The sequence below is a fragment of the Pholcus phalangioides genome, unplaced genomic scaffold (genome assembly GCF_987345545.1).
Source record: "Pholcus phalangioides strain wild (caught in Gottingen) unplaced genomic scaffold, Ppha-v1.0 ptg000043l_1, whole genome shotgun sequence".
Classification (NCBI taxonomy): domain Eukaryota; kingdom Metazoa; phylum Arthropoda; class Arachnida; order Araneae; family Pholcidae; genus Pholcus; species Pholcus phalangioides.
In genome coordinates, this window is record NW_028301629.1 from 2,569,109 (window position 1) to 2,589,994 (window position 20,886).

General features: G+C 36.4%; 1 protein-coding gene across 2 annotated transcripts in view; it reads left to right on the top strand.

Annotated features, from left to right (window-relative positions):
- Nucleotides 1-20,886, top strand: part of LOC149063786 (uncharacterized) — a 471,413-nt gene that overhangs the window by 109,519 nt on the left and 341,008 nt on the right. For both annotated transcript variants that reach the window (XM_089255609.1, XM_089255608.1), the window contains one exon: nucleotides 2,022-2,781. In XM_089255609.1, the coding sequence (XP_089111735.1) occupies nucleotides 2,608-2,781 (174 nt within the window). In that variant the 5' untranslated portion in view covers nucleotides 2,022-2,607. The remainder of the gene's footprint in view (nucleotides 1-2,021; nucleotides 2,782-20,886) is intronic.

Consider the following 20,886-nt stretch of genomic DNA (forward strand, 5'->3'; position numbering starts at 1 on the left):
GTCTGAAGAATAAAATATTCTACAAATTTCTAAAGCTAACACGTTTCGAGTTTCACAAATTCCAATTTTTTTTTTCATACATAGCAATAAATCACTTTGCGATCGATAATTAATGACGACAATTAGATGGAAATAATTGGTTATACTAATAAATTAAAGAAATCGTTTCAATTTAGAAATTGATTTATGACAATAATCAGTAAAGGAGACTTATTAATTTTAGTGATAATAGTTATTGTTAATCTATATGTATAAAATTGATTTTCTGTGTGTGTGTGTGTGTGTTCTCTATACAAATCTACAATTTTAGATCTATTTCATCTCAGAATTTTGTATATATATACCAATCGGGACCCGACTTGAACCATAGGTTACTTTAAAAGTTTGTCAGATCAGGGAAAATGTCCGAAACGGGCGATAAACTGTCGGGCAACAATGGTTAATGGGCCTCAACAATCACTTTTGGAATGTTTAATATGGTTGCCTTGGTTTCCTAGCAATGCCTTTCAGATATGTACAGGGTGGGCAAAAAGTCCGTAGAGACTTTTCAAATTCATAAAAATAACCGAAATAAAAAACGGTTTGCATCGCTAGGCCACGGGAGCTTTTTTAAGACGGGGAAAAAACCCTCAAAACAGCCGGTAGGTGACACTGGTACGAGCTGTACAGTCCAGGGGGGATCGATCCGGTCCATCGAATCTGTCGGAGCTGAAAGATGGGATCCGCCGCGAGGGTGTCAGGTATACATCCGGACCTGCTGAACTCTGCCGTTGCTGGATTTGTGACTCGCCTGCAATGTGTTATCCCCTGTGGTGGTGGTGGTGGTCATGTGGATCACACACTGCTGTAATAAACGATTTGGAGGCATTATGTTCGTTATTTGCGAATCTTTTCTTTCACTTGTGTACGTCAGCGCCACCTATCGGCTGTTTTTTGAGGTTTTAACCCCCTGTCTTAAAAAACTTTCCGTGAACTAGCGATGCTAACCCTGCCAACCGTTTTTTATTTCGATTATTTTTTCGGTTTTTTATTCATTTTTAAAGTTTCTACGGACTTTTTGCCCACCCTGTATATTCTTCTGCAATGGTTTGTCACTTCTTCAATGCCGCCAGCATTATAATATAGTACTGTTTTTATTATATAACAGTTCATTACTTTATAATGGTTAGCCACTTTTTCAATCCTCCCAGTAATTGAAGAAAACCCGGACAGCACCGGGTATTATAGCCATTTCTCTATACAAATCTACAATTTTAGATCGATCGTCAGCAAATAGGACCCGAATCAGCCCTACGATAGGCTACTTTAAAAGCTCGTCAGAGCTGGGCTAAGAAAATGTCGGGCAACAGTGATTCCTCGGACTCAACAATGACTTCCGCATTGTTTACTTTGGTTTCCGTGGTCCCCTAGCAATGCGCTTCATACATGCAAGTTGTAATGTGCAGGTAGCAATGTGCTTCAGGTTGCAGTTTACAATGGTTTGTCACTTCTTTAATGCTGCCAGTGTTATATATAACAGCTTATTCCTCTATAATGGTTTGTCCCTTTTTCAATCCTCCCAGAAATTGAAGAAAACCTGGGGCAGCACCGGTTATTATAGCTAGTAATTAAATAAGAAAAATAGCAATTTTTAAAATCTCAGTGCCGTGGAATTTCAACTGTGAGTTCAAGTGCGGCACGGAATGGGGGGAAAAAGTTGAAAAACGCTGCCCGTAAAATGTCGATTTGATGCGATTTATAAATGTTATATCAATAGTATTTGAGGGGTTAGCAGAACGTTTTTAGTTCGTATGCGCGAGAATAGATGTTATTAATGGTGAATAGGGGAAAGGTTGATTGTTTCCCCTAATGTGAAACTCAAGTCTTTTCACTGTGTTGGAATGCGTTTTCGTTTGGTGGTAATGGGTCCAGAAAATTCGATCAGTGAAGAATATGAAAAAGCAATAATACACACACATACAGATATATATATTAACGTATTGTGTTCCGTGCTCTGAAAGATTTCCTGTTTTCTTTTCCAGGTATAAAAGGAGGAAAAAGAATCGTTTCCAGGAATAGCGAAGACCTCCATCTGGTTTAAGAGCGGTGCGAAGGTCATCAAAACAGCGAGTTGATAAACATTCATTTTTGTTCCTCCCTCATTTTTCTGGCCATCCCGTCTACGGCGGTAATGGTGCTCGGTTTCCTGTTCGTGATCTCTTGTTCCTCTCCTGTACACTTCTCCTGACTGTGGAAAAGATCGATATCCACGTCGAATCGCTCAGAGTGGTCACCAGGTGGCATTACGCATCACTGGAAACCCTTTACTCTCACAAGGCTCCTAAGGTGTTGGTGGGGGGAAGGCGGATCAAAAAAAAAAAAAAAAATCCAGGAGAGGATATATTCCAGGAGAGCTGCCGGAACAGTTGTATTCCGGAAGCGAACGTCACCATTGGCAGTAGTGTATAGTAGATTGGATTTTAACTTTTACGTGAAGAGACGAGGAAAGAACAGAGAAGAGCGGTAATAAATTGTGTTTTGTGCGCGTGTGGATGTATTATATCGTCCGAAGAAAAGTTTCTAAAAAGTTTCTTTTATTGGGTCGACGAGAGTGTTGAGTGAGTGAAAATGTTTACGGTGCTGGTGTCGGACCAGGCGAGGTTCAAAAACAGGAAAGGGAATAACTTCACAGTTTTGCCGGTCGTTGTGGAATTTAAAAAACTCACTAAAAGTGACAAAGGGAAGTTTGTCAACAGCAACGATTGGTCAAAGCTCAGCTCCGGTGATTGGGACAACACGGAGGTAAGTGTCATGTATTTGAAAGTTTCGTCCTTTTGGGGGAATGATCGTGGATAATTAGCACGTGGTCTATGACTCTTCCATCTCGTCATTTTAGCGAGGGTGTGTGACTCAGAATATTTACGCTATATATATATATTTTTTTGAATTCACAACTTAATTTTGGATCCAGAATGGGATAAACATAGAATGGGATATTATACTGTTTTGGGACCAATTTCCCATAGTCACATTATTAATCATAGATTGACTTTTAATGATTGGGATATTAAGTATTTGACTTTTCCGATTGCTTCGATTTGTATATGATATTATTTACTCGTCATACAAGTGCTCGAATTTGCTATATTCTCGTCAAATTTATTTCGGATTCGATAGTTATGGAGCGCGAAATTGTGATTCTTGGAATAAAAATATGCATAATTTCAGTGAATGCACGAAATCCCTGCGAGAATATTATCTTGAAGAAGAGCATGGTTGGTAAATGCTTTGATATTGAGACTTGATCCAGTCACAATTCTGCTGTGTATTGCGTAGAAAAGCTCAGATTTCCATTTTTTGCATTCAAAACCAATACAATATACTCGAAAAAACAATGAAATGAAATGATTCTCAAGGGACCAGATGAACATTCCGTAATGAAAGAACTGTCATTAAAGATGTAATATATTACCACCATGAAAAGTGCATTGGGACCAGTAGTTGGTGCAGTTTACATGGACTATCATTGTTATATAAGCTTTTCAAAGTGAAGTAATTATTGAAATTGTGTGCGCGTATATATACATGATGAAAGTAATGTATGAGAAATGCGTCTGATAAATACCTTCTGTTGGCAAGTCAACCAGCAATTAGAAATCATTCTCTTGTTGGGTGATTAATTGTTCAACAATTAGGGAAAAATTAGGAAATTAACTAATCAAATCGTTTCTGAGAATTACGGGAATTCGCTTGACAGCGATTTCCAACATCTTGGTTCCATTTCAACACATACAGAAAAAGCCATTACTATTTGTGCTTCTATACAGGGTGTCTGAAATTTTTTGCACAGTAGATATCTCTCCAACCGCGTTGAATTTGAAAACATGCTTTCAATTTTGAAAAAAAAATTTCCCGTGACCTAGCGATGCTAACCCTGCAAACCGTTTTTTTATTTCTGTTATTTTTCCGGTTCCTATTCATTTTTAAAGTTTCTACGGACTTTTGGCCCACCTTGTATTTATAGTCATCACTAAATATATTCCCAGCTATGCGCATATATAGGGTGTAAATTTAAGCCTTTTTTTCATCCATTATAATCATGAAATCATTCTTTATAGAAACAGTTCCCTGACTTCTCATTACAGATATACATGATGCATAGATAACAGCGTGCATGACATTTTAATGGCGAATTATTGTTCTTAAAGGCATACTTCCAAATAGAAAAGTATCCAAATAGCGCGTGCTACGCAGATATGCCATTCATGTTACATAGATTTGTATAGATATAAAAATAAAAATGTTACTTTTTTATACGAAGACATTCTGAGAAACCCAATTAGAAAGTTGCTGCCATGTCTCTCTTGATGCCAAAAAAATTCCACGTGTCCAAGTGCAATATTCACTGAGATATTCGAATTCGAAAAACGCAGGAAAGTTGGGAAAAAAAACCCACCGTGTATAACGCCCGTAAAATCAGTGAAATACCGTATACCCTGGTATTTTGATACCAGGTATTTTTGATAAAACGTTAAAGGACACCTCGAAATCTAGAATCTTATAAAACTGCAATTGCAAAATAATGTTTTAAACTTTTTCTCGAGTTTAATCCTTGATACAATGCTGTCTTCATACATGAATTATACATGAATTATACATGAATATACATGAATTATACATGAATATACATGAATTATACATGAATTATACATGAATATACATGAATTATACATGAATATACATGAATTACGTATACGATTTTTGAACTACATCGTTTCGGCTGATATTTCAATTAGAAACGCTTTGGTGTGAGAATACGCAGGGCAAAAACTTTCTCACCTGAAGTTAGAGGATCGGTGAGACGTATAAGAAATAAATGTTACATCCCGTATGTATGTATATTGTCTATGATATGACGTATCTAAACTGATCACGTTATTTGAATACATTTTCTAATTGAAAGTTAGCGCGGTACCCCAGACCGATAAGATACTCGCCCCTAACATACATAGGGATGTATAGGAGTGTCGCGTGTTCGATAACCTGTTCGTCTTTGTCAGGAAGTTAACTGACGCGGAAGTATAACAGAAACGGCCATAAAACATGACACAAAAAATTGCTACCGCAAGGAGTTCCCCCACCGAGGGGCTAGCGCACCAACCTCACGGTGAATATAATAAGAGGCAATAAATTGCAGGTCCGGTCTAATTAACACCCCTCCCCCCCCACAAGAAATGATCGTGGTGCGGTGCGGTCAAAAGTTATTGTTCAACGAATACTCGTTAAAACTAAGATTCAAAACAAAATGTGCTAGTGTTTGATTTTCCTTCATATTTGACGTTAGAAATGATTGTTAATTTTGAATAAGTTGAAATACTCTGAACATGTAATAGTAATACTAATAAAATGCTAATAGTAATACTTGTGCACCTAAGCATAAAATGTATGTTAGAAATTGGTTAACATGAAAACATTTAAGAAATCAATCAAATAAGGATGTGCGGTACTTTGTAACTTAAGAAATAGCAATTAAATATTGAAACGATGCAATTTATTTTTACAATCAAATTTTGAATTTTATGAGATGATTTCTTTCCGAGACGTTCCATCACATTTACGAAAGATAATGAAGTAACGGGGGAAAACTTATTTGATTTTTCCAAGGAAAAGACACCGTTCGAAGAGATTAAAATGCTCTCGAATTTCATCTCCCGTAAATGAGTAGTGAAGATACGTGCATTAAGTTTCGCCTTTCGGCCACGTTAGGTTCATTTTACATTATTTATGCATGTTTTGATTGAAAGTTTCATATTATATAAAAGTACAGTACAGTGCAAATATTTTAATCTACAAAATCGGTGATATTAAATGTTGAAGAGAAAAATTCGCGTATTCTACACGCTACATAATACGCTCTACATACTCCATAGAAGGTATCTTATGCCTTTTATTTTTACGTTTTGAAACTCACAGGATGGAAAATCGTAACATTTACATTTTGGGAAATCGCTCGCCTATACAACGAGAAATCATAGCGTAATATTTCATTCTCAGTTCACTCACAGTAATTGATAATTTGTTTATCATTTTGTAAATTGGTTGGTATTTTTTTTTTTTCATTTTAATGTACTATGACAATATACCTGAAATTACAAATTACTGCTTTTTTTCAAATTTTATTTTTTGTGCGAATGAACAGTATTTGAACTGCGTTATAAAAAACTGATTTTGTCCTAATTCTAAGAAATGCTTTATAAAAATTTCTAGATGACGCTACAAAATTTAATTGTTCAGTTTTTGTTTCTGCATCGATATTTCATCAGGAAATTAGATGAATCTTCTTGTTTCTATATTGATAGCATTATTTTATATCCAAACTGTTCTCATAACTTATGGGCGTTTGATGCCTAAATTGCCTAATGCATGAATATCGAAAACGCTAGTAATTGTTTTACAAATTTAAAACTTTTGCATTATTAAAATCTATACATATATATATATATAAAATTGATTTTCTGTCTGTGTGTACGCGTGTGTGTGTGTGTGTGTTCTCTATACAAATCTACAATTTTAGATCGATCGTCGCCAAATTTTGCATATATACCAAATGGACCTGACTTAAACGATAGGCTACTTTAAAATTTCGTCAGAGCAGGGCAAATGCCCCAAATGGGCAAAAAACCATTGTTGCCCTATGGTTTTTGGCCCTCAACAATCACTTTCCGAACGTTTACTTTGGTTACCGTGGTTACCTAGCTATGCGTTTAAGACGTGTATATGCCTTTACAATGGTTTGTCATTTCTTCAACGCTGTCAGTATACGTATAATATTTATGTCTTTATAATGGTTTGCCACATTTTTAATACTCCCAGTAATGAGGTTTTTTGAATGACGTCATAATCATCAGCATCACTTTGAGGGTCTGGAAAAGGGTGATCCCCATAGAAATTAGTGTTAAAATGGCCGATTTTAATGTAGAAATGCGGGAATTTTGCGGGGTTATTTTGTCACATCAATAATTTTAAAAATTGTTTTATATACTCAGTTTTTGAAACAATGAGTTCGCTTAGCTATATACGAAGCCCAGAAAATTAAATACGAAGTAATTAGCCGGGCCTACTTTCGAGTTGGATAGCCATGTAATAACACATTGATTTCAACTTTTTATTCCTATCTTCTCAGGCATGAAAATTAATGTTCCCGTATTGTCTTTTAATATTCAACTGCATAAATTCATATAGTTTAGGTTGTTTCAAAATTAATTATGGGCCCGTAAAAAGTACATCGAAAACATTCCACAGCTTTAATTAAGAATTTTTTGAAGCAGAAGTTCAAAGGGGGGGGGGGATCGAAATACCTAGCACCCGTTAAAAAAAGAAAAAATATATATTTATTTTTACGTTTCTTTAAATCTAGATTCGTTTATTTTCTGAGTCGTGCAGGAAGTCGCCATATTGTTGAACTTAGACACGGTGTGCATGTCCCTGAAAGAAAGAGGGAGATATCACGTGATCCAAAAAAGCCTCGTTGAAGAAATCCCGGGCAACGTCGGGTATTATAGCTAGTATATTACAAAATGTCTGACTGACTCATCATCACCGAACCGGAACCACTGAAGCTAAGGATATTAAATTTGGTCCGTAGTTTTGTTTCATGGCGTAAAGACTTAATAAGAAGGGTTTTCTGAAATTCGACCGATAAGGGGGTCAAAAAGGGGGTTCGATGGTAGCATGTAGAAATCATGTCAAACAGAAACCGTTGAAGCTATAGTCATGAAATTTGTATGACGTAAAGACAAACCAAGAGGGGGTTTCTCGAAATTCGGTCGGAGGTCGAGAGGAGGTTCGAAGGTAACAAAGAAATCACGCAATCTGAAATATCTGTTGAATTCATGAAATTTTGTCAGTAGTATTTTTTTGTGAAGACCCACTATGAAAGGGTTTTTTTGAAATTCAACCCCCTAAGGGGGTTCAAAGGTTACATAGAGAAATCATGCCGAGTCAAAACCGCTGGAGCTATCTATATTTATGAAATTTGGTCTAGTATGTAAAGACTCATCGTAGAAGCAACAATGATTACTGAGTATGCTCGGAGAGAAATGGTTTTTATTCCAAGAATACCATTAATCCCAACGGAGTATCCATTCGAATTCAAGAGAATACAGTTCGCTCTCATGGTGTGCTTTCGCATGACTATTAATAAATCTTAAGGGCAGTCTCTGGAAATTAATAAATCTTAAGGGCAGTCTCTGGAAATTAATAAATCTTAAGGGCATCTACTTGAGAGAGAACTGTTTCTCTCATGGGAAGTTTTATGTCGCATGTTCCAGAGTGAGCTCTGCCAGTAGCCTAGTCATCTTGGCCCCAAAATGCATTACCACAAAGAATTGCTTAAATTATTAAGAATTAAAATGAAACTAGTTTTTTTTGGTACGTTTTATGCTTTATAAATTTTTTTCAAAATCCAACCCCTAAAGGGATCATAAGGGGCTCAAAGTTTATAAGAGGGAACATCGCCAAGCCGAAACCGATGAAGCTGTAAATATGAAATGTGGTCAGTAGTTTTATTTTATATACAAATACAAATACAACGCCACAACAGGCAAAATGCCCAACGAGGTGGCTGATAAAAGATACCCATAAAAATATGGATGTCATATATTTAAAAATACAGCAACCCAATTAAAAATGCAATTAACACAAATTATAAACAATACACATGATAAAATATTATACAACGCCCATAAAGAATACTTATGGTTGTCTTATTCTAAGTATGGATAGCTTCTCGATTTAACCCAACATGTTTATCGTATTTCTTTTTGAACGTGTCAATTGTGTTACAATTTACTCAATTTACTACCTCCGGTGGTAAGCTATTCCATTTATTAACAACCCTATTGGAGAAAAATTCCCTGCGACACCATAACCTTGCATTGTCCCTCACCAATCGATACTGGTGTCCCCTTGTAAAAGCAGTCGATTGGCGGTGTACTAAAAGTTCATGGTCCATCCTATCCATCCCATTGAAAATTTTGAACACTTCCATCACATCTCCTCGACACCTGCGTTCATCCAATGTAAACATATTCAAAAAATGAAGTCTCTCTTCATAACTCAAGCCCCGTGTGCCAATAAGGACACGCGTAGCTCTTCTCTGCACCCCTTCAACCAAGTCTATGTCCCTCTGTAGGTATGGTCTCCAAAACCTTACAGCATACTCCAGTCCAGGGCGAACTAAGCCTCGAAAAAGCGGAAGAATGACTTTAGGAGAATGCGAAGAGACCTTTTTGAATATGGGACCAAGCATTCTATTCGCTTTTTTGACAACCGCTGAACAATGTTCAGAAAACCTAAGCCGCTCGTCAATGAGAATTCCCAAATCGGTGACCCTAGTTGCATCCGGGATAGTGACACCATTCAACTCGTAAGAGAACCGTGGGTTGTTCGAACCAAAATGAGCAACCATGCACTTATCAACGCTAAACGTCATGCTCCATTCATTTGGCCATGCTGCAATCTTGTTTAAGTTTGTCTGGAGCAACTCAATGTAATGACTCACTAAGAAAAGGGTTTTCTCAAAATTGACTCTCTAAAGTTGTCATGGGGGAGATTCAAAGTTTATACGGAGAAACTCTAAAGCCATACGTATGAAATTTTGTCATTTGTTTAATTTCATAATGTAGAGGCTTACTAAGAATGGATTTTTCAAAATTAAACCCATATATCGGTCTTAAAGAAGAATTTTCAGACTACCATATCCACGTGAGCGAAGCTGCAGGTAACAGCTAGTCACGTATACCGACCGTAGATCTTATGAACATGTTCCTCTAGCAGGTATAAAATGCTAAATTTCCGACAAAAAAAAACATAATTTCTTTGGAATGAAATTATACATAAATGATGATATATAACATATTTTCTAATCTTAAAATACATGATTATATCTGAAATAATAAATAATAATAAAAGGCCATAATAAATAATATCAATGGCCAAATTCCACTTATAAAAGCGTAATAATAGAAACAAATCAAGAAAATATACCAATTCATTTCATAATTATTGTTTCAGCATTTCACTTGCTCATTTCTGTATAAATGGCATTTAAAATTTCTATATGTTGAAATTTTTCTCTGGTGTTTCATCCGTAATTACTTGCTTATAATTACCATTTTAATTCTCTTCAATTGTTGAACATAGAAAAATTTTCCCTCCAAATTGATTGCATGTAAAAATTTTGAAAATTGGCGAGTCATTAGCGTGATAGGATGTAATTGGGAAATTTCCCAAATAGTTCATATTAAGTGTAACGGGGAGGGAGGTTAAAATCCAAAACTGAAATAAAAAAATTGCTAATTATCATTCTTGATTTATTTTTCTTTTATAAAACTTCAAGAACGATTTGATTCTTTTCCATACCGGGAATTTGTTATTGGTTTCAAGTGACGTGAATAAATGGAAAAATCCTTTTTAGATTTACTCCCGTAATTTCAAAGACAAGATGCTCATTAGGATCCGATTCCGTATGTATTTTTGCTTTTCTTGTTTCGCGTCCGAGTGCTTTCCACTTCTGTTTTAATGAAAGCGGGGAATTAATTTCGCGCTTTGCTATTCAAATGCGCTTCTGGAAACCTGCTGATTCAAGAATAATTTATTCATTCTGGAATTTTGTAAAAAAACCATATTCAAAATAAGGAAAAAATATGATAAGCATTGATAAAAAGTTTCATCACGATTTACTTATTTCTCATTTAAATGAAGCAGAGATTATACATACGTACGGGAAGAGAATTTAGAAAATTACAATTTTTCACGCACGTACGCATTATTTCTATCATATAAATTACATGCATTGAAATTTATTATATTTTTTTTTTCAAAATATCGGAATGAGAGCAAAATTTATTTGGATATTTTTAATAGAAAACGAAGTAATTAACATTTTAATACAGAGAAGGAAATTATTATACGACTAGATTATGAAATTTAAATTGCTTTCCTGACATATACTGTAGCAACTACGCGTATAAAAGAGAAAATTTAAAAAAATACATTTTTTTTAAGGAAATAATAAATTGAACTGCATTAACTGTAATTGCTTGGCGAGGATATACTGATTATTTTTCGATTTATCTCACGGTACTGTTTTTTTTTTTCCCTTGAAATTTTTTGCACGGGAAAATACAATTTCTTTCGTTTTTTCTGTGAGTAAATACATGAACAAAATTCCAATAATTTGTTCTTTTTTGTGTCATTAAAGTAAGCAATTTAGAATGCATTCCTCAAAGTTTCTCTTTTTAGCCAACAAGAACGCAAGCTAAACAACATTACGGAGCAAATTTTAACTTTTGATGAGGAAAAAATAAAAAATTAACGATAATCAGCATTCCCCCCCCCCTTTCTTCCTAAGGATCATTTTGGTTGAAAAATAAGTTAATGGCATTTTTTACGCATTAATTATATGTACTTTCAAGTATTTAGAATGGAAATCCGTAAGAGTTTGATTAATTGGATTTTTATTCGAAAAGTTTACAGAAAAATTTTGGAAATAATTTTACTTGACAGTGTAAAGAAAAAAATAAAATCAAGTAAAAAAAATTGCAATTTCAGATGGGGCTTCCCCGATGAAGGCCTCGTTGAGCAAAAAAGTGAGGTCACTAATCAAATTCTTATAGGAGCAGGAAGGGGTGTCATTAAAGTTTGGAAACCGCTGATTTAGAACATACAATTTACACTAAGTCCACCGTATCCAGAAAAAATCTGTTTCAGTCTCTGCCCACAAATACTACCTCAAACCGTGGGCAGTACAGAACGTTGTATCGTATATATATATCACTGTTAGAGCCGGGAATGCGGCCAATTCGTGAAATGGCCGGCCACTTCGCAGATTAGCCGAGAGTTTTCTCCAAAGTCTGATTTTCTGAGATGATGGTCTGGTAGGAGCCAAATTATTTTTTTTTTTCATTGCCAGAGTGTGATAAATGACTGTGTATATACTACGTAACAAATTATTTTTCGGATACAATATTATTTTTCGTCATATCTAACGATAGACATCTTTCGAAGAAATTAAACATTCGTCCTTCCAGGCGGTTTCGAGTACCTATATGGTACGGGGAGGGTTATGTCTTCGAGCAATACGTCTGCCGAGAGCGTCCCACGCATGCTCTCGGAATTTAGGTCTGGTGAATATGCAGGCCTTGGAATGGGATTTAGGTCTGGTGAATATGCAGGCCATGGAATGGGATTTAGGTCTGGTGAATATGCAGGCCATCGAATTGGATTTAGGTCTGGTGAATACGCAGGCCATGGAATGCGCTCAATATCTTCACTTGCTTGTGTGTCGGACACTTCATTTGCCTTATGCGAACGCAGTGTAATCCGAAAATATAAATTAAGAGTAATTTCTCTCCTCTCCAAGATTTTAAGGGGTATTTTTTGTAAAACGAGGGACATTTCTTTTTTCTCAGTGAGAAACAACTCTGTATAATAAAAAATTATCTAAAATACAAAGGCGTATTTTCACTCGTGAAAGAAATTCGAAGGAGTAAAATTGAATTTTGATGCATGAACCACGTATGTAGATGCGTATTGGCGAACACTGTGCGAACGGCCATTTTCATCTATGGACAGAAATTCTGGACGAACTGCACTTCAGAAATGACGGACATGATACAAGTGAATGTCGGCGTGCAATACTGCTCTGCTGTGATTTTAGGATACCTCCATCAACAATACGAAGCGGAAATCTGTCATTTTGCATTTTACCCAAACACACCATTTCTCTATGGCCGTAGTGATCAATTTCCTGAACATTCTGCTGATGGCAACGAGTTCCCTGCTTTCTCCACAGTAGTTGGAGTCATGAATCACTATTGATGCTGAAGCGTGATTTGTTAGAGAACCTGGCTCTGGATCACAGTCGCGATTCCCACGAATATTCTCATTACACCAGCGTAATCTTTTTCGGAGACGATGTGCTCGAAGCGGAATGCATTTTGTAGACTTCCTTGCACACAAGCCAGTGAATTCGCGACTGCTAGTACCGTTATCAAGGTCTGTGGCTATCTGGCCCGAAATTCGGACATTGACCGTTTCAATTCACCACGAAATTGGCCAGTTCACAACTGGCGAACTTCGGGTTTTGATCATTGATCATTTTTGTCGCACCACGGTCATTTTCTGCACACGAGGGCTAATTAGACCGGGACCTACAATTTATTGCCGATTCCGAACGGCAGGCTTGTTTTTTATACTCGTCGACAGGTTGGTGCGCTAACCCCTCGATGGGGGAGTCACTGCGGTAGCAATTTTTTGCTGCGGTCATGTCGCCATTTTTGTTGTACCCCTGTGTCAGGAAAATTTCCTGACAAGGACGAACCGGGTATCGAACTCGCGACAACTCTAAACATCCTTTAGGCGAGTATCTTACCGACCTGGGCTACCGCGCCCAACTTCTGGTTTTGGCAGTAACATATACAAAGAAGGATTTCACAATAACGGCCCACCTCCTCCATCTCTGGACCAACCTGATCAGTCCGGGAAAAATTTGGGAACTTCTCTACATGAGTCATAAAGCCAGTGATGCCTATATAAATATGATAAACATTTATGAACACTGGTATTTGATAAAAAAAAAAGGAAAAAAGAAAATAGAGATTTATCTTTCATACACCTCACAATCCGCTCACTAATTTACGTTCTGCAGATTAGATGCAGGAAAAAGGGGGGAGGCAAAATGTTTTTAACGACATGTAAAAAGGGATAGTGATATTGTAAAAATTTGGGTATAGGACAGAAACAAAAAATGAAAGATAAACGTATTCTTCAAAATTTCCGCGGATTAGAGCAATTTCTGAACCCTCCGGAACTAGTTGTGTGTATGGGTGCGGGGGGGTTCACAATTTTAAAAAGAAAGTTCGGTTTATACAGAAATTTTATTTATATATATTATATATATATATATATAGATAGATAGATAAACTGGCCAATAAGTACTTTGAGAAGCAAGATGCTTCAGAAGTAGATGTTATCAGCTAACCATTCAACTACCCAGCTGAACAGAAATTAGCACAGCTAAGACCAAGTAATATATTGGTTAAAAATTTTAGAAAGGAATTTTAATTGTTAGAACAAGTAATAATAGTTAATCATACTGAAGTTATTACGTTGAAAATATCGTGCACACTTTTTATTGATAATGTAACAACAGTATAGTATACATAAATCTACTCTATAATATAAAATCACTAACTCGAAAAGGGCCTGTTGCTAAGCAACCGAGTGACGGAAGTGGGTGAAGTTTTTGAGTGACGGAAATCTGTTACGTTTTTGTGTTACGGAAGTCGGTTACGATTTTGGGTCAAATATTCATTTAACTGTAGAACATATCGGCACCCTTTTGATCTATCGGGACCATGTTATGTGCATGTACCGTGAGGCTCCTACATCCTACAGCAGAGTCTTTAGGCTGGAATTTAGATTTCGAGCCCCCAAACCAGCTTTTCAGGGGCCCCTCTGTGATTAATTTATAGTGTGAAAAATCAAAAAGTGATAAGAATCGTTGTGGCCCCTGTCAGCACCTGCCCTTGTGGAGGGGCGGGTCCATGCCGAGAAGGTATGTATTTGTATAATATACACACAACAGCAGTGCTCCCAACACAGGGTCGGGGTACCCGGGGGAGATTTCAAGTATAAGTAAAAAGTTTTCATTTCCAGGGGCCCTTGATGGATATCATTGTTTTCTTGCTGCTTTAACGTTGAAAAATTTGCGATAGCAGAAGATATGTCCAGTCTGGGGCCCCACCAAAAGTATGCGAATTGGTGTCCCGGGTAATTGGCTGGGGGGGGGCCCTGTATTTTATTCGTTGGTAAAACGAATACAAATGAAAATTTTTCATAGCACTCGCACCGGGGGATGACCGACAAGCTTCCAAGTCGGGGGCCCATTGTTTACAGGTTTCATTTTGGGGGCCCTGGATGAATCTCATTCTTTTCCGTTGTAGAATTTGCAACAGCCGAAGCCCGATATATAGCCAGTCTGGGGCCCCACTAAAAATCTGCGTATTGTGTCCCCGCTACTGGATGTGGGGCCCTGGATTTTATTCGTTGTAAAATTGATGAAAATTAAAAATTCTCACAGGAGGGTGTCCGACAAGCTTCCAGGTCAGGGCTCCATGGAAATGTTGGCAGGTTGTAATTCGGTGCCCCTGGATGCATCTCATTGATTTTTGTGGTTTAACATTGTAAAATTTGCAACACATCGGTAGCCCAAGATATATCCAGCGTGGGGCCCCACTGAAATTCAGCGAATTGAATCTGGGGACCCCCATGGGAAGTTTTCTGGGGATACTTGATGAATCTCATTTGTTTTTTGTTGCTTTATTATTATTTTTATTAAAATTCGCTTCTTCAGTGAGCTGGTGCTTTCACACGTCCCTTTCCCCCTTTCCATAGCACGCTGATGAAGTGGGACGAAATAAACAAGATATGTTGGGAAGAGAAGTGGTGGGGGGGGGAGTCGGCCGCCAAAGGCGGCAGGGGGGCAGAGCCCCCCCCCCCCAGTATATATACATGATGAATAAATCAGTTAGAGTTTTATTTTTAAAAAAAGTTTTTTAAATACTCATTTCACACATAAGAAATTTCTGTGTGTGTGTTCTCTATACAAATCAACAATTTTAGATCGATCGTCTAAAATTGTAGGGGTAATCGCCAATTGCGTATTTTGTCTGTGATAATTATGCCATTTGTATAATTGAATCGTCAGTTTTTACTCCACAACACAACTGCTCACAATTTATTTATTTATACAATATTGTTGTCCCTGGGATCTATACAAGAGGATGCGATTGAAAGTGACAAATATATTGTTTGATATTGAACAAAAGTTTTAGTGGGGGGAGTCGACAATAGAGCTTGGGAGTTTGTTCCATTCACTAATGGTATAAGAAGAGAAGCTGTAGTTAAAGCAGTCAGTGGAACGAAAGATACGAAGGAAATTTATACCAGGCTACGGGCCTGGTTCCCAGTGTTTTTAATTTTTTAAACATAATCTATAAATATTCTAGTTCCAAGAAATATATATAAATGGGAGCAGCCAACGAATATAGCTTTATGAAACGATGTAGAAGTAAGTATAGTTGTGAAACACATTTGTCTTCCTACGTAAGGTAGCCATGTTTGCTGCGTTTCGCGATGCCTCATAAACGATTTTTCGATTAAACGACTTATCAGTTGCCGATGATTTGCCTGAACTTACAGGCAAAGTGGAATTTGACTGACAATTTCTAGAATTTACCTTGTAGGGATTCAAAAAAAAAAGAAATATATATATATATATATATATATATATATATATATATATATATATATATATATATATATATATATATATATATATATAGGTTTGGCAGCCAAAAATACCATCGATCATCAGAAAAAGATTGTTTAAAAGGTGCAGTAAGTTTCTTTGAGATTGAAGAATGGAATGGATTTCCTTTAATTTCTGAAAAGCGCTCGAGTGCCACTCCTGATACCATAGCGCGCCAATTGGGGCTAACATTCCGCGTGTTAGCCAACCCTAGATGTAGAACGAACATTGCCTCAATGACGCTATTGTGCTATGTCTGTGGTTAAGAAATGATTCGTAAGCTCAAAAATTCAATTCATTCCTTTTCAGGATATTTTTGAGAAGAAATTTCTTATCCTTATAGATACTTGTTTGCGTCCTCCTGAGAGCGGTGAATTATGTCTTCACAACGGTAGATAGTAATTTTTCAATCCGGGAATTCTTCCTGAATTATTCGATTGATTTAAACGAGTCGAATGAACGAAAAACCGTGTTACGAAATGGAATAATCAATGGACTAATTTATGATCAATTAAAGATAAAAATACTAATTAAGATAAGACTTGAAAATGGTGATTAGCACTGGAAGTAATCGAATCACTCGAAATACTCGTACATGGGAATAAGAAGAAAAACAATTTTTTTTTTTTTTCCAGAAAAAAGTACGATTATGTAGAAAAAAAATTCTCTCATTAAATTCCGATTTAACAACCTTTATTTTTCATTGCATGTATTTTTCGCTCCATTCATTCGGAGTTTTTTCTTTCACAAAATGAGTTTTTTCACCAGTTTATTCTTTAAGGTGCTCATAATTTTTATCTGTGTTCTAAATAAAAATGCAAATATTTCAGCATTTTTTGCAATGCAAATATATTCAAACTGAATGTCCCCTCGTCAGAATAACGAAATCTTGATTCCAGCAAAAACGAATGATAAACAAAATTTTACCCCCTTTTCTTTTTGCTAACATTTTGATTAGAAAAACACACTTTCTGTGATAAATGATTTTTTCATACTAATTATTTTGCTGAGATAAGCTGTTTGGTAATTATTCAAAGATAAACTTTTTTCAGCAGTGAATACAGAAACAAAAGTTCTGAATACCAAATACGCTGAATATATATCCCCAGTTTTTAAATGAAGTAATTATATATGAAGTATGAATAAATACAAATACAACGCCACAACAGGCAAATTGCCCAACGAGGTGACTCACTTAAGAACATCACGGATCCCCGAGCCATTTTTTGGAGGCCCTACCTACTACTGCTACACCACACATGCACCCTGCCTGCGGAACCCCCAACGAATCGGTACATGCGGGAATGTGCGTGTACGTGTAGTGAAACCTGACGTGGAGATTTTTGTTTCTCTGTAATGCTTGTTATGTGTAGTGCTGCCATCTGCCACCAGTTTTTCCAACTATGAGTGAAGTGTTATGATTGAATGATTTATCGTTGTAGGACTGTTGCTCTCTGTGGCGAGACTTTTTATCGGGGAGATTGGCTCGCATTTGCGCCTTGAAGTTGGGAACCACAGAAAACAAACTTCAGCCGACCACCACTGTGGGGTTCGAACCCGGATCCTCGCATCGCGAGTCTGTCACTATAACCACTCGACCATCTGATTTGCCAGAGACTGAAAAAATAGTCTGTGTTTCTTAGAAAACAATTTTTTATTATACAGTATCACCATCTATCGTTAACAAATGTAACTAACCTTTCCACAGGAAAAATGCAAACGTGCCTTCATTTCCAAGACTTCTGCAGCCATCTCTCCTGTATAAATATAAAACTATGACCCTTGTTTTATTGGATATTCGCAGTTTTCAACTGGTGAGACGCATGAAAACTAAAAATAAATATCAATATTTCGAAGATGCACTCGTGGGAACGTCTTTGAATTACTTACATGTAAAAAGAAATGTTATTTCATGAAAAAATAAATATAATTTAACTTGAATTCTAAAACTTGTGAATTGTTTTGAAAAGCACAATTTTATTTAAAATAATATTAATATAATGTTTTATATATTTTTTAAAGAGATTCTTTAAGAGTTTCTCGGTGTCTTAAAGAAAGTAGGTTTTGAGGCACTTTTCCGTTACGGTGAGGTAGCTTAGAGTCCGGGCGTAGTTGTGGAGGAATTGACGCCACTGGGTTTGAGATCAACGACTACTTGTGCGGACGGCGAGGCGAAGGTTCTACTGGGGCAATCAGCTTTACCAGATAAGTGAAGTAGCCCGACTGGGGTAAATACAATTGCTGTATGTGCTCCGCTCCCCAGTAAATACGACTCTTAATTATTGCCCCTATACCGATAGGATTGAGTTGGTTGGTAAAAATACTCGAACTATGTAAACTTGCTGAGCATAGTGTTAATGATGACTTGGAGTTATTTGTACGTAAATTCAAACCATGGATATGTGAAAAATATGACTTTGCTAATGATGGTATTGTTGATAACTGTGAAATTACAAAATTTTTGCAAAATATTATTTCATCTTATGTTGAATATTTGCCAGAACCGTCAAATGAGTATATTATAAAAAATCTGGTCGCTAATAGTATGAAGTTTTTTAATAATATAAATGATTATGATTGTATCCATGAGTTGGCAAACAAATTCAAGGGAACCAAAGTTGTAACGGTGGCCCATACGGACCAATCCCAGGTAAAATCATCACATCCGTTGAGCAACAAGCTGAAAAGCTCTGTACTACGTGAAGCAGTAAGCCCAAAAGCACTGCAGAAAAACATCCTAATTAAAGGGCCTATGGCACCCAATCAAAGGGTAGTTGAAATTGAGGTCAGTCAAAAAGCTTCACACACAAATGCTGATATTACACCTACCGTATAGAAAAACGTGAAACCATAAAATTATTGGCTACCAATGATCGCTAAAATAAAATCTCGTGATGGAAATGTTGTCTGTGGACAACGACCCGGTACCCAGTACTAGTGGTATCACAGTCAAAGACCTACGACGTATTAAAAAAAGGAAAACAACTAAAAATAAACTTTCCAGTGTTGAAAATTTCCTATCCATCCTAGCAAAGAAAACAATTAATACTAACGGGGCGATGGATGTGTCCCGATCTCCTACTGCAGTGATTCCCAACGTGGGTATTAACGCCTCCTGGGGTAGAAGCTACAGGTATAGCATAAAATTTTATGGGTTACACTGCGTGGGGGGGAGCTGCGGGAAAAAAATTGTGAAGAAGGGGGCGATGGGACAAAAAAGGTTGAGTAACTATGTCCTACTGCGATGGACGGCGTCTCTGTTACTGAGGACTGCGCCAGTGGCGTTGATGGTGGCCCGAATGGTGAGCAAAAGGAAGAAACTTCCTCACTTAAAAACAGAGATAGAACAGAAATTATTCTTGAACAAGACACTGATGTCAACAAAGGTTTTACTGAAGTAAATCGAAGACGTAAAAAAATCCGCCCTCCCAATGCTCCCCAAATAATACTTACTGAATGGGAGTATGATTGGTGTCAAGTTCTAAGAAAATAAGAGAACTCTGAAATCGTTCCTATACCCACGAACAAAAAATATATTGCTTAATCTTTTTTCAGTAAATGACCATCATCGTGCTGCCTCCAAAATTCTTAATAGTCAGGGTATGGACTACCACACTTATCAACTTGAGTCGGAAAGGACTTTGAAGTTTGTCATCATACGTGGCCTACCGGCTACGTCAGTATTGATGAAATCATACCTAATCACCTAAATTTAAAAATGTATACGTGTAGCTGGCATCAGGAAAGACCTGGGTATACCCTTATACTGAACTTCGTCAAGGAGCTATCTACAACCAATTATGACAAATTACAGAACTCCGAATATGGCCACCTCAGCGAGATAATGGATTACGACCCATTGTAGAGAACCATATACCGTAGACCAAAAAGGGTATAGCATAATGGCTGGACACTCTACTGATATTATAAAGATAATTATGTATTCTATTGATATTGTTTTTGTTGGAAATGTTTTCGAGAAAAATGAATAAAAAAGGAATAGGAAAAGAAGAGAATTATATATAAAAAAGAATAAAAATAGGAAAAAAGATAAAGTGGAAAAAGATGTATATACACACACATCTATTGTGTATTTCTATTACTATTGTTCTGTGTGTGTGTATAAGTCATCCTGTTATATCCTATTTTATCCACTTTGCTAGTAGTATATTGTACTCATTCATATGCCCGTATGTGTTGTGTTATCTCTATATATATTATATATGTGTTGTATGTGTTATCTCTATATCTTATATATGTGTTGTATGTGTTATCTCTATATATATTATATATGTGTTGTATGTGTTATCTCTATATATATTATATATGTGTCGTATGTGTTATCTCTATATCTTATATATGTGTTGTATGTGTTATCTCTATATATATTATATATGTGTTGTATGTGTTATCTCTATATATATTATATGTTATGTATGTGATTGTTCCCCTAATTGTGATCTTTCGGAGCACATACTGTATTTGTACTTTGGACATGACGTTGCACTTGATTTTTGTTTACTCTACACAAA